General features: G+C 40.7%; 3 protein-coding genes across 5 annotated transcripts in view; all 3 read right to left on the bottom strand.

Annotated features, from left to right (window-relative positions):
* Positions 1 to 11,615, bottom strand: part of TMEM38B (transmembrane protein 38B) — a 116,375-nt gene extending 104,760 nt beyond the window's left edge. For all 3 annotated transcript variants that reach the window (XM_081238440.1, XM_081238438.1, XM_081238439.1), the window contains exon 1: positions 11,412 to 11,615. In XM_081238440.1, the coding sequence (XP_081094566.1) occupies positions 11,412 to 11,523 (112 nt within the window). In that variant the 5' untranslated portion in view covers positions 11,524 to 11,615. The remainder of the gene's footprint in view (positions 1 to 11,411) is intronic.
* LOC308619537 (trimeric intracellular cation channel type B-like) overlaps positions 1 to 14,898 on the bottom strand; it is a 289,391-nt gene that overhangs the window by 251,738 nt on the left and 22,755 nt on the right. The gene's annotated exons all lie outside the window — the stretch shown is intronic.
* LOC308619540 (10 kDa heat shock protein, mitochondrial-like) lies at positions 13,650 to 14,519 on the bottom strand. Its single transcript, XM_081238442.1, has one exon. The coding sequence runs from the start codon at positions 14,476 to 14,478 to the stop codon at positions 14,170 to 14,172; it is 309 nt and encodes a 102-aa protein (XP_081094568.1). The 5' UTR covers positions 14,479 to 14,519; the 3' UTR covers positions 13,650 to 14,169.

Below are 14,898 nucleotides of genomic sequence, written 5' to 3'. Positions count from 1 at the left end.
TTCTGACTCCTGACTTTATGAACGCTTTCTACTACAGCACACTCCCTGATCAATGTTTTGTCAGGTCACTCAAAGATTCTAACTTTCCTTTAGGTTAAAAAATAGTAAAGAGAGGACCTTCAAGACGACGGAGGAGTAAGACATATAGATCACATTCCTCCCAACAAATACATTAAAAATACATGTACGTGTGGAACAACTCCTACAGAACACCTACTGAATGCTGGCAGAAGACCTCAGACCTCCCAAAAGGCAAGAAACTCCCCACCTGCCTGGGTAGGGAAAAGGAAAAAAGAAAAAACAGAGACAAAAGAATAGAGATAGGACCTGCAACTCGGGGAGGGAGCTGTGAAGGAGGAACAGTTTCCACACACTAGGAAGGAAGCCCCTTCACTGGCGGAGATGGGGAGTGGGTGGGAGGGGGAAGCCTCAGAGCCACGGAGGAGAGCGCAGCAACAGGGGTGCGGAGGGCAAAGCGGAGAGACTCCCACACAGAGGTCAGTGCTGACCAGCACTCAACAGCCTGAGAGGTTTGTCTGCTCACCGACCAGGGTGGATGGGGGCTGGGAGCTGAGGCTCGGGCTTCAGAGGTGAGATCCCAGGGAGACGACTGGGGTTGGCTGAGTGAACACAGCCTGAAGGGGGCTAATGCGCCACAGCTAACCAGGAGAGAGTCCGGGGAAAAGTATGGAACTGCCTAAGAGGCTAAGAGGCAGGCTAACTGCCTAAGAGGCTAACTGCCTAAGAGACCATTGTTTCGGGATGTGTGAGGAGAGGAGATTCAGAACGCGCTTCAGAAACAGGCGCAAGCTGCAGCTATCAGCATGGACAACAGAGACAGGCGTGAAACGCTAAGCCTGCTTCTGCAGCCACCAAGAAGCCTGTGTACAAGCACAGGTCACTATCCACACCTCCCCTCCAGGGAGCCTGTGTGGCGCGCCACTGCCAGGGTCCCGAGATCCAGAGGCAACTTCCCCGGGAGAACACACGGCACGCCTCAGGCTGTTACAACGTCATGCCAGCCTCTGCTGCCGCAGGCTCACCCCACATTCTGTACCCCTCCCGACCCCCGGCCTGAGTGAGCCAGAGCCCCCTCATCAGCTGCTCCTTTAACCCCGTCCTGTCTGGGCGAAGAACAGACGCCAGAGGGCGACCTACACGCAGAGGCGGGGCCAAATCCAAAGCTGAACCCCAGGAGCTGTGGGAACAAAGAAGAGAAAGGGAAATTTCTCCCAGCAGCCTCAGGAGCAGCGGATTAAATCTCCACAATCAACCTGATGTACCCTGCATTGTGAAATACCTGAATAGACAACGAATCATCCCAAAATTGAGACGGTGGACTTTGGGATCAACTGTACACTTGGGGTTTGCTGAATGCAACACCGTGGTTACTAATTTCTATGATTATCATAGTACAGTTTTTAGTGCTTCTTATCATTGGTGGATTTGTTTACTGGTTTGCTTGCTCTCTTTTTTATTTATTCTTAGTTTTTATTTTAATAACTACATTTATTTTATTTATTTATTTTTCTTTCTTTGTTTTTCGCCCTTCTCTTCTGAGCCGGGTAGCAGACAGGGTCTTGGTGCTCCAGCCAGGTGTTAGGCCTGAGCCTCTGAGGTGGGAGAGCAGAGTTCAGGACGTTAGACCACTAAGACCTCCTGGCCCCATGTAATATCAGTCAGCGAGAGCTCTCCAAGAGATCTCCATCTCAACACTAAGACCCTGCTCCTCTCAACGACCAGCAAGCTCCAGTGCTGGACACCCCATGCCAAACAACTAACAAGACAAGAACACGACCCCACTCATTAGCAGAGAGGCTGCCTAAAATCATAAGTTCACAGACACCTCAAAACATAACACTGGACACGGTCCTGCCCACCAGAAAGACAAGATCCAGCCTCGTCCACCAGAACACAGGCACCAGTGCCCTCCACCAGCAAACCTACACAACCAACTGAACCAACCTTACCCACTGGGGGCAGACTCCCAAAACAACGGGAACTACGAACCTGCAGCCTGCAAAAAGGAGACCCCAAACACAGTAAGTTAAGCAAACTGAGAATACAGAGAAATACTCAGCACATGAAGGAGCAAAGTGAAAACCCAACAGACCAAACAAATGAAGATGACATAGGCAGTCTACCTGAAAAAGAATTCAAAGTAATGATAGTAAATATAATCCAAAATCTTGGAAATAGAATGGAGAAAATACAAGATACATTTGACAAAGAACTAGAAGAACTAAAGAGCAAACAAACAATGATGAACAACACAATAAGTGAAATTTAAAATGCTCTAGAAGGAATCAATAGCAGAATAACTGAGGCAGAAGCACGGATAAGTGACCTGGAATATAAAATAGTGGAAATAACTACCAGAGAGCAGAATAAAGAAAAAAGAATGAAAAGAATTGAGGACAGTCTCAGAGACCTCTGGGACAACATTAAACGCACCAACATTTGAATTATAGGGCTCCCAGAAGAAGAAGAGAAAAAGAGTCTGAGAAAATATTTGAAGAGATTATAGTTGAAAACTTCCCTAATATGACAAAGGAAATAGTCAATCAACTCCAGGAAGTGTACAGTCCCCTAGAGAACAAATCCAAGGAGAAACACGCCAAGACACATATTGCTCAAACTATCAAAAATTACATAAAAAGAAAAAATATTAAAAGCAGCAAGGGAAAAGCAACAAATAACATACAAGGGGATCCCCAAAAGGTTAACAGTTGATCTTTCAGCAGAAACCCTGCAAGCCAGAGGGAGCGGCAGGACATATTTAAAGTGATGAAAGGGAAAAACCTACAACCAAGATTACTGTACCCAGCAAGGATCTCATTCAGATTCGACGGAGAAATTAAAACCTTTACAGACAAGCAAAAGCTAACAGAATTCAGCACCACCAAACCAGCTTTACAACAAATGCTAACGGAAATTCTCTACGCAGAAAACACAAGGGAAGGAAAAGACCTACAATAACAAACCTGAAACAATTAAGAAAACAGTAATAGGAACATACATATCGATAATTACCTTAAACGTAAATGGATTAAACACTCCAACCAAAAGACACAGACTGGCTGAATGGATACAAAAACAAGACCCATATATACGCTGTTTACAAGAGACCAACTTCAGACCTAGGGACACATACAGACTGAAAGTGAGAAGATGAAGAAAGATATTCCATGCCAATGGAAATCAAAAGAAAGCTGGAGTAGCAATACTCATATCAGATAAAATAGACTTTAAAATAAAGACTATTACAACAGACAAAGAAAGACACTACATAATGAACAAGGGATCAATCCAAGAAAAACATATAACAATTGTAAATGCTTATGCATCCAACATAGGAGCACCTCAATACATAAGGCAAATGTTAACAACCATGAAAGGGGAAATCAACAGTAACACAATAATAGCAGGGGACTTTAACACCCCACTTTCACCAATGGACAGGTCATCCAAAATGAAAATAAATAAGGAAATGCAAGCTTTAAATGACACATTAAACAAGATGGACTTAATTGACATTTATAGGACGTCCAAAAACAACAGAATACACTTTCTTCTCAAGTGCTCATGGAACATTCTGCAGAAAGGATCGTATCTTGGGTCACACATCAAGCCTTGGTAAACTTAAGAAAATTGGAATCGTATCAAGTATGTTTTGTAGCACAACGCTATGAGACTAGATAGCAATTACAGGAAAAAACCTGTAAAAAATACAAACACATGGAGGCTAAACAATAAACTACTTAATAACCAAGAGACCACTGAGGAAACCAAAGAGGAAATCAAAAAATACCTAGAAACAAATGACAATGAAAATACGATGACCTAAGACCTATGGGATGCAGCAAAAGCAGTTCTAAGAGGAAAGATTATAGCAAAACAATCTTACCTCAAGAAACAAGAAACATCTCAAATGAACAATCAAACCTTACACCTAAAGCAATTAGAGAAAGAACAACAATAAAATATATATTAGCAGAGACAAAGAAATCATAAAAACCAGATCAGATATAAATGAAAAAGAAATGAAGGACACAATAGCAAAGACCAATAAGACTAAAACCTGTTTTTTTTGAGAAGATAAGCAAAATTGATAAACCATTAGCCAGACTCATCAAGAAAAAAAAGGGAAAAGGCTCAAATCAAAAGAATTACAAATGAAAAAGGAGAAGTAACAACTGACACTGAAGAAATACAAAGGACCATGAGAGATTACTACAAGCAACTCTATGCCAATAAAATGGACAACCTGGAAGAAATGGACAAACTCTTAGAAAAGCACAACCTTCCGAGACTGAACCAGGAAGAAATAGAAAATATAAGCAGACCAATCACAAGCACTGAAATTGAAGCTGTGATTAAATATCTTCCAACAGACAAAGCCCAGGACTAGATGGCTTCACAGGCAAATTCTATCAACATTTAGAGAAGAACTAACACCTATCCTTCTCAAACTCTTCCAAAACATAGCAGATGGAGGAACACTCCCAAATGCATTCTACAAGGCCACCATCACCTGATACCAAAACCAAAGAGGTCACAAAGAAAGAAAACAACAGGCCAATATCACTGATGAACATAAATGCAAAAATCCCCGACAAAATACTAGCAAACAGAATTCAACAGCACATTGAAAGCATCATACACCATGATCTAGTGGGGTTTATCCCAGGAATGCATGGATTCTTCAATATAGGCAAATCAATCAATGTGATACACCATATTAACAAACTGAAAGAGAAAATCATATGATCATCTCAATAGATGCAGAAAAAGCTTTCAACAAAATTCAACACATATTTATGATAAAAACCCTCCAGAAAGCAGGCATAGAGGGAACTTACCTCAACATAATAAAGGCTATATATGACAAACCCACAGCCAACATCGTTCTCAATGGTGAACAACTAAAACCATTCCCACTAAGATCAGGAACAAGACAAGGTTGCACACTCTCTGGAAGTTTTAGCCACAGCAATCAGAGAAGAAAAAGGAAGAAAAGGAATCCAAATTGGAAAAGAAGAAGTAAAACTGTCACTCTTTGCAGCTGACATGATACTATACATAGAGAATCCTAAAGATGCTACCCGAAAACTACTAGAGCGAACCAATGAATCTGGTAAAATAGCAGTATACAAAATTAATGCACAGAAATCTCTTGCATTCCTATACACTAATGACGAAAAATCTGAGAGAGAAATTAAGGAAACACTCCCATTTACCACTGCAACAAAAAGAGTAAAATACCTAAGAATAAACCTACCTAAGGAGACAAAAGACCTGTATGCAGAAAACTATATGACACTGATGAAAGGAATTAAAGATGATAAAAAGAGGAGAGATATATCATATTCTTGGATTGGAAGAATCAACATTGTGAAAATGACTATACCACCCAAAGCAATCTATAGATTCAATGCAATTCCTATCAAACTACCTGTGGCATTTTTCACCAAACTAAAACAAAAAATTTCACAATTTGTATGGAAACAAAAAGACCCCAAATAGCCAAAGCAATCATGAGAAAGGAAAACAGAGCTGGAGGAACTGGGCTCCCTGACTTCAGACTACACTACAAAGCTACAGTAATCAAGACAATATGGTACTGGCACAAAAACAGAAATATAGATCAGTGGAACAGGACAGAAAGCCCAGAGATAAACCCACACACATACGGTCACCTTGTCTTTGATAAAGGACGCAAGAATATACAGTGGAGAAAACACAGCCTCTTCAATAAGTGGTGCTGGGAAAACTGGACAGCTACATGTAAAAGAATGAAATTAGAACACTCCCTAACACCATACACAAAAATAAACTCTAAATGGATTAAAGACCTAAATGTAAGGCCAGACACTATCAAACTCTTAGAGGAAAACATAGGCAGAACACTCTATGACATAAATCACAGCAAGATCCTTTTTGACCCACCTCCTAGAGAAATGGAAGTAAAAACAAAAATAAACAAGTGGGACCTAATGAAACTTCAAAGCTTTTGCACTGCAAAGGAAACCATAAACAAGAGGAAAAGACAACCCTCAGAATAGGAGAAAATATTTGCAAATGAAGCAACCGACAAAGGATTAATGTCCAAAATATACAAGCAGCTCATGCAGCTCAGTATCAAAAAAAACAAACAACCCAATCCAACAATGGGCAGAAGACCTAAATAGACATTTCTCCAAAGATATACAGATTGCCAACAAACACATGAAAAGATGCTCAACATCACTAATCATTAGAGAAATGCAAATCAAAACTACAATGAGGTATCACCTGACATCAGTCAGAATGGCCATTATCAAAAAATCTACAAACAATAACTGCCAGAGAGGCTGTGGAGAAAAGGGAACCCTTTTGCACTGTTGGTGGGAATGTCAATTGATACAGCCACTATGGAAAACAGTATGGAGGTTCCTTAAATAACTAAAATAGAACTACCATAGGACCCAGCAGTCCCACTACTGGGCATATACCCTGAGAAAACCATAATTCAAAAAGAGTCTTGTACCGTAATGTTCATTGCAGCACTATCTACAATAGCCAGGACATGGAAGCAACCTAAGTGTCCATCGACAGATGAATGGGTAAAGAAGATCTGGCACATGTATTCAATGGAATATTACTCAGCCATAAAAAGAAACGAAATTGAGGTATTTATAATGAGGTGGATGGACCTAGAGACTGTCATACAGAGTGAAGTATGTCAGAAAGATAAAAACAAACATTGTACGCTAACACATATATATGGAATCTAAAAAAAAAAAAAAAAGTTTCTGAAGAACCTAGGGGCAGGACAGGAATAAAGATGCAAATGTAGGGAATGGACTTGAGTACACGGGCAGGGGGAAGGGTAAACTGGGAGGAAGTGAGAGAGTGGCATGGACATACATACACTACCAAATGTAAAATAGGTAGCTAGTGGGAAGCAGCCACATAGCACAGGGAGATCAGCTCGGTGCTTTGTGACCACCTAGAGGGGTGGGATAGGGAGGGTGAGAGGGAGACTCAAGAGGGAGGGGATATGGGGATACATGTATAATATATGTATACATATAGCTAATTCACTTTTTTATACAGCAGAAACTGACACAACATTGTAAAGCAATTATACTCCAATAAAGATGTTAAAAATATATATTAAAGATATTTAAGTAAGACTCTCTGTACTCACATAAGTAAATTATGGACTGTCATTTCTGAGACATCCTTTTCCACCCCACACTGGGCAGAATCTGCTCTTTTAAGAGCATGCTATAACAAAGAGGGCTTTGGGGGGATCATAGTGGTTCTATTTTTACCTGGATGTTGATTAACATAGTTGCGCTCATTCTGAAAATTCACTGAACTATACATTTACGATCACTTTTGCACTTTTCTGTCTGTGTTTACGTCGGAATTCATAAAGATAGCAAAAGTATGCTGCCATCCTCCCAGGATCCCCAGAACTGATAAATTCTTGTTTTATTAATCTTTTCATCTCCCACAGATTAGAGGAAGGAACAATGACAAACTTTATTCCTGGATTTAATCCCTGGAAACAAATGAGAAACTGAGTGATGATGTGGAAATGACCGAAATCATGGGAGAAAATAACGATGTCCAATGACAACTTATTGGGAAATTGCTAACTATTGAGAAACCTGGAACATTAAATGTATCTGCAAAGAGAGAGCACAGAATTGAGAACTCTGAAATTAGCCCAAGAACTAGCTCCATAATTTACTAAACTATGTGACTTAAGTAAGGTTATGTTATTCCTGTAAGACTACTCACCTGTAAAATGTGTTCAATAATACCTACCTAAAGAGATGTATGAGGACTAGAACGAAGACACTGAAATGTTTTGCATGTATCTGAAATGAATGAATATTATTACTGTATAGAAAGGTAGTGCAACCTTATGTGCCACTGCAAGGAAAGAGAAGGAGGAGGAGGAGGAGGGGGAGGCAGAGGAGATGACGGTGACAACAGCACAGTTGACTTCTTTTAGAGCTGGAACAGTAACTTTCATCTTGGTATCCTCAACGTCTAATATACTACCTACTGCAGTGAATACTTGCTTAATTGAACTACATATGATTTGAGGGAAGTTAGCAAAATAGTGGTCAGAGAATTAAGAGTAAAATAACAGATTTTGTGTGTAAAAATCAAGTGGAGATCATTGTAGATTAAATTTTCAGGATGTCTTACAGAAAATAGCAATGGGATATGAATGTAGGATTAAAAAAATGTGTTTATTTTAATGAACACTTAAATAAGAAAAAAACAGAGAACACAGATTAAAAGTGTAAGAGAGATTACAACTGATGACATAAACATTCTGTTAAAATGGTTTCTGAGCAACAATTCCCAAAGCCTCATTTTCCAACTTCCTAATAAAATGCCCAGGAAAACAGAAAAAACAAACAAAAAAACCCCCTACACTACTGGCCAAAACTTAAAGCTATAGACAATCAGATGCCAGAGTTCAGGAGGAACTAAGGTTAAGTATGAGGCAAATGGAAGTAAACTAAGAAATAAAAAAAAATCCAACATATTAAATACCCGCTCATGCTGTGGTAATCTAAATGGGAGGGGATATCTGTATGTGTATGGCTGATTCACTTTGTTGTGCAGTGGAGGCTAACACAACATTATAAAGCAACCATACTCCAATAAAAATTTTACAATAAATAAACAATTTAAAAAATACCCCCTGATGGTTTCACTTATGAAGCGCAAGTCACATGGAAAAGGAAGGGGGTAGGGGGTATCTTTCCTTGGATTTGAAGGCCTACAACCTAAACCAAACAAAAAAAAAGATGCCATCCTTATCAACACCACAGATAGGAAGAGTTGATCCCCTTTACCCACTTGCCCTCAGTAGTCTAGATCTAGGCATAGTCTGTAAGCCATAAGATGTAAACTATAGAAAGTGGGGAGTGAGGTACTGGCACTGATGGAGTACATTCCAAAAGTCAAGAGTCTCAAGGAGTAACATGCTTGAGGAGATAAGGATAAGAAGAACCCGGGTAGCAGTACATAGATGAATTGTGGTTTTATTGCACTACAGGTCTGTGTTCTAAAGAATCAGTCCAGGGGGAACAGAAAAAAGTTGCCAATTAAGTAAAGTTTTTATATAAGTCTTGGCAAATGAAAATCCCTAATGAATTAAACTAATACATCAGTTTATTCCAAAAATGTAAGGATAATTCATTTTTTAAATGTATTACATTTTAAACAGGAAAAACAATATGATCAACTCAATAGATTTATATAAGTATAAATACAAATGGCCAGCAAACATTAGTAACTATGACAGATGCAAATGAAAACTATGTTTTCTGATCATCAGAAAGACAAGACATTTAGGACTGATAACAGCCAGTATGGTGGAAGGACAGTGTAACACAATTCTGGTAAAAGCAGGTTTACTCTTTTGTGTGAATTCTATAATTTTTACATGTTTACAAGTACTGGTACTGGAATATATTTTTACACCATGTGTAATACTGTACTAGTGTCCAATTAGTCCAGTGGTTCTCAAGGTTTTTGGTCTCAGGACTCCTCTGCATCCCCAAAATTAGTGAGCAGATGAATGGTTGCCAGGGGCTTGGGGAGGGCTGACTACGAAGGGGCAGGAGGGACTGGGGTGGGTGATGAAACTGTTCTCTATCTTGATTGTGGTGGTAGTTACATGACTGTATGTGTTTGTCCAAAACCACAGAACTTTATATTAGAAAGGGTGAATATAATACAGGTAAATTAAACCTTTAAAAAGGCTGACTCCAAAACAAAATTCTTGAAGACCCCCTAAAAAGCTTTTCTTTATGTGGGTTATCAATATTTAGCTTATTAGAAATTATAAATGAGACAATTTTTGAATAGTTCTTTGAAAAATGAATATTTTTAAAATGATAAATGCACTAAATGTTAACAAATAATGTACTCTTCATGAAAAATAACTATTTTCCAAAGCAAAAAATATTTGGTGAGGAAACTCACACTTTTTTAGTAAATCTCTTTCATGACCGCTTCAAATAGAAAACAGATGGATTCTCCTATCTGCTTCTGCATTCAACCTGTTACAGTACGGCAGGTCATGTGGCCTCTGGAAAACTCCACTGTACACTTGTGAGAAAATGAGTGTGAAAAAGATGACATCTGCATGTTATTATGAAAATAATTTTGAGTTGGAAGTGTCAGGAACCCCAGCGGCTCCTGGACCACACTTTGAGAACCTCTGATTTAAGCTATACAAGAAAATACCAAATACTGAATATGGCATAATAATAAAATGTACTTATTTTCAAATCAAGGAAGCAGTCTCTTATGCAGATTATCTGTCCCGATTTAATACACTAATATTCCCCTTATCCAAGTCAAAACTGCTACCAAACAATGATTTAGGCTGAGCTACAAATTTCAATTTCAATGAAAAATATTTCTGAGGTCCAAGGGTTTTAAAGAAAACAAAAAAAAACGAAAAAAAACAGACCATAAGAGGTACAGCATCATCCTTAATCCCTCACTCATTGACTGTAGGACAAGGCAGATTCAAGGCAGCATGAACACAGAGAAAGTAAGGCAAAGAAAATGCCTGACCTCAAAAAAAGAAGAAAGCATAAAATGAAAAGGCAGGTAGACTAACGGCAAAAGTAAAGCAATACAGGAGCAAACATATCCTGAATGTAAAATACAAGAAAAAACAAATATTGCTCCTTGTATGCATACTTGAAAGAACTCAAAACTCTGTATTAAGACCATATCCCCACTGTACAGAGAAGGGAAGCTACGCCAAATGGCTTTTCTTGTACAACGTCACTCATATGACCCAAAATGGGAATCCACTCCTCTCAGCAATCATTGTTCTAACATGCTAAACAAGGTGGGAGACCTCTGCGTTAAGGGGAACTTGGGGGTGCCTACTTAAGGCTCTTTATTTCAGTGTTTACTCAACTTTCAAAACCGGAGAGCCGTCCAGAACCATTCACTACCCCAAGCGACGAAGTCAGACGTGCTGTCTCCGGGAGCTTTGTTCCCAGGTCATTTTAAAATACTTTCCAAGGAACTGGTGGCACCGCCGGGAGACGGCGCAGCCCCTGGGCGGACGCGGGCAGTCCTGGGCTCCCAACAGCGGCTGCGGCCGCCCTGTCATCTGTTCCGGGAGTCCCGCCCGCGGCGGTGGGGCGCCCCCGCACTCCCCCCAACCCCGCGCCTCCTTTGGCGAGGACCGCCCGGGCCTCATTTTCCCCACCTGTACTCGAGGGGTCGGACAGGCCACCTCTCGGCGCCCCTCCAGCTCGACTATAGGACTCCGGGCAGGGGGCAGCTCGGCCGCTACCCTGCTCAGGCCGTCCTCGCGGTGAGGGGGATCCCGAGGGGGCCGGTCCTCGCCGCCCCGCACTCACCCGGCTGATGCTTCAGTGCCATCACCGACACCAGGTAGTGGGCGATGTCAAAAAAGGGAAACATGGAAGTACGAGAAAAGGCAAAGGTCAGCTCATCCCACTGAGAGTGCATCGCGACGACCGACCGCCGCAGCCGAAGCAGCCGTGGCGACTGGTTCCCGGCGTGCGCGACGAGAGGAGGGGGAAGAAACGGCCGCGGCCGCCCGCTCTTCGGTTGGGACTCTCGGAGCTCTGCGCGTGCGCCTTGGCACCCGGCGCCGGCGCGCGGAATGGGCGGGCCGCGTGTCCCAGGAGCCTCGGACGCGCTGGCGGTTGGCCGCTGGGCGGGGTGAGGAGGGCAGGACCTTGTTCTCCTAATAAGAGTCCAGCGCTTCTGCGTGCTGAGAGCTGTGCAAGACGCGGAGAATGGTCAGAGGAATACAACATAAATAATGAATATGCATTATTTCTCTTAACATTTAGTGCATTTATTATTTTTAGAACGAATACATAAAGAACTATTTTAAATGTTTCTCAGTTATTTCTAATATGCTAAGTATTGATACATGAAACCCATAAACGTCCTCAGGACTCTCTGGGATCCTAAAGAAAAAAATTTAAGTCGGCTTTTTTAAAGGTTTAATTTACATACATTTTATTCACCGTTTTTTAGTGTAAAGTTTTATGATTTTGGATAAACGCAGTCCACAAGGGGAGACGCTCAGAGTCGGATTTATTTCTGTGAATTGATTTCATTCACCTAACATTTCTCGAGGAACCACAGTATGCAAATCACACCGTCACTTATTGGAGAGATAAAAAATAAAATATCCTGCCCTCAAGAAACGTGTTTTCCCAAGGGAGATTACAAAGAGGGTAATAATAAGTATAGGTGCCGTGATAGGGCAAGTTCCAAGGAGAGGAAGGCTATTTCAGGGAAGTGGTAAGGCAAACCAGCCTCTAAAAGCTAAGGGAAAGATGGAGGGAAGTACTCTGGCTGGACTACGAAGTGAGAAATTGAATGGCAGACCAAAAACCAAGTGGTTTGGCCCCAGAGTCTAAGCTCTTGATCACTACATTTTATGCTCAGACAAATCCGAGCCAGAATCCAGTCTCTCAACCATTATGCTAAACTGCGCTCTTCTTTTTGTGTGTGTGGGGGGTGGGGGTGGTGAGGTGGGAGGGAGGGTGGCAGTCGAGCAACAAGATTAGGAAAGTTTGGTAAAAAGAGACTACGGACAGGCGAAAATGGAGGATATTCACAGTTCCAAACAAAATGTAGTGGAGGCTGAGGACACTAGGAGCAGGGAACTGGATGGGGAAAGATGCAATAGAACCAGAATAGGCTGGGTATCACCTCAACCTGTCAAAAAAGGATGTGGGGAATGGGTGAGTAGGAGAATTATGGTTACATTCAGAAAAATAGGAAACAAGAATGAGGAGCAGACTTGGGTAGAAAAAAACAAGTTTAGTTTGGCACATTTTTTATTTGATGTGTCAACAGATCATGCGGACACCAGGAAACTGGAAATAGCATGAGCTGCTAGATAAGTAAGAGCCGCATGGGAGCAAGAACTGCAGACTTGCATTGATTTTTTTCATCTGAATATTTGTCTGTTCATTTTAATTCATTTAACAAGTGCTTTTTGCTATGTACCAGGCATTTTGCTGGATGTCAGAGGCCCTGCCCTGAACACTAAGTGTTCAAAATGTGGGGAAAATTGTAGTAAATCTCTACATTTCACTACTTATCAAGAAAGAATAGAGTTGCTAAGATACTTTTCATATGTGGTTTTCTAAGCAAGCACCTCTTATTAGAGAAAGGCTTTTAGACCTCTAGCCAAACTAAAGAAAAAAAAGCAACTGCTGTGAATATTTATACTTTGATGTTTCAGTTTGTTCTTTCATAATTTTTATACATTTCTTTAGCTTTGTGAATTTAGGGGCAGAACTTGGATGTTATTTCCCAAAAGATTTTACAGTTTTAAAGTCTTTAATTAGACTCCACAAAATATGTGTTTTGTCCTTGGACTTAAAAAAAATACTATAACATCTCTAAATCATATGTCTATGCCAGTATCATTCTGGGGTATACTTAAATTCATTATTAACACCAATATGGCAATAGTGAAAAGCATCAGAATTTTTTTAAAAAAGATAAATCAAATATTTTGCTTTCCCTAAATATATTAATTCCAACAGAAGAGAATTAATCATTGAGTCAGACTCTACGAGTAATCTGAAATTTGTTGCATTTCCAAACTGTGAAAATAAGCTGGATCCCCATCTGCCTAGAGCCTAAAGAATACTTTTTTTTAATCTAAGGGAAATGATATCACCTCACAAAAAGCCAAGTTCTGTCTAAACGTTAACTGTGCTCACTATATTTGCTTCTGGTCAGTGCTTCAGTTATTTAGTCTAATGAAATGGGCCAAACAGAAGCAAGTGGGCAATAAAATGAGGGAAGGCTTTGAATTGATGACAGGGAGAGGCAAGATTTGGGGAAATTACTTGCGAAAATTAAAACCTGCCCTGACTTTTGGAAGCGGTTTACAAAGTTACATAATTATTGCAGATAAATCAAATTATAAAGTACTGCTTATCTATTAGAAAGCAAAAGTGGTCTAACTGTATGAATATCTGGAAAAGAGGGTGTTTTTGTTTTTAGTTTGGATATCATTACTTTATTATAAAAGAAACAGGGAAATTATTTACATGAAGAAAGATTTCAGAACTTCAGTGGCAGCTTCACGTGATGCCATTTCAATAGTGACTTATTTTAGTCGACGTAGTTTCCAAGAATGTCACCATCTCTAAGTAAGAAATAATCCTTGTCGTCTACAACTACTTTGGTGCCTCCATATTCTGGGAGAAGAACTTTATCTCCAACTTTCACACTAACTGGTTGAATCTCTCCACCCTTTCTTTTAGAGCTTGATCTAACAGCTACTACTGTTGCTTGCAATACTTTTCCTTGTGATTTTTCTGGAAGCATAATGCCTCCTTTGGTTACAGTTTCGGCTGCACTTCTTTCAACTAACGCTCGGTCAAATACGGGAAGAAACTTTCTAAATGCCTGTCCTGCCATGACTCTGGTTGCCACAGTTCGTACTCTTGCTCTTTGGCCGCCGCCGCAAAAGGGAGATCCGCAATCTGACCCTCCGGCCACGTGAACTCGAGAAAAGACCTCCCAGCGCCCTCGCCCCCGGCCCCTCCCCGAGAAAGGGGGCGGCCGCACCAGCGCGCGCCAAGGTTCGTTTCCTGGGCTCTGCTCAGGGCACTGACTCGTGGACCGGTAGGCGGAAGAAAAGAGGAGGTTTTTCTAGGCTTTTCTAGGCCGCGGGCCGAGGTGAAAATACTTAGCCTTAGCCCCCCTTCCGGAAATGGAAAAGAATTTTGACTAAACATATGTGAAGCATTTTGAGTACAAAAACATGTGAAACTAATTGTTATAAACCAGGTTTTTCAACCTCAATGCTATTGACATTTTGGGCTGAACAATTCTTAG

This window comes from Mesoplodon bidens (genome assembly GCF_964165515.1).
Source record: "Mesoplodon bidens genome assembly, chromosome: 6".
Taxonomy (NCBI): Eukaryota; Metazoa; Chordata; class Mammalia; order Artiodactyla; family Ziphiidae; genus Mesoplodon; species Mesoplodon bidens.
This window is presented reverse-complemented; position numbering and strand designations above follow the sequence as displayed.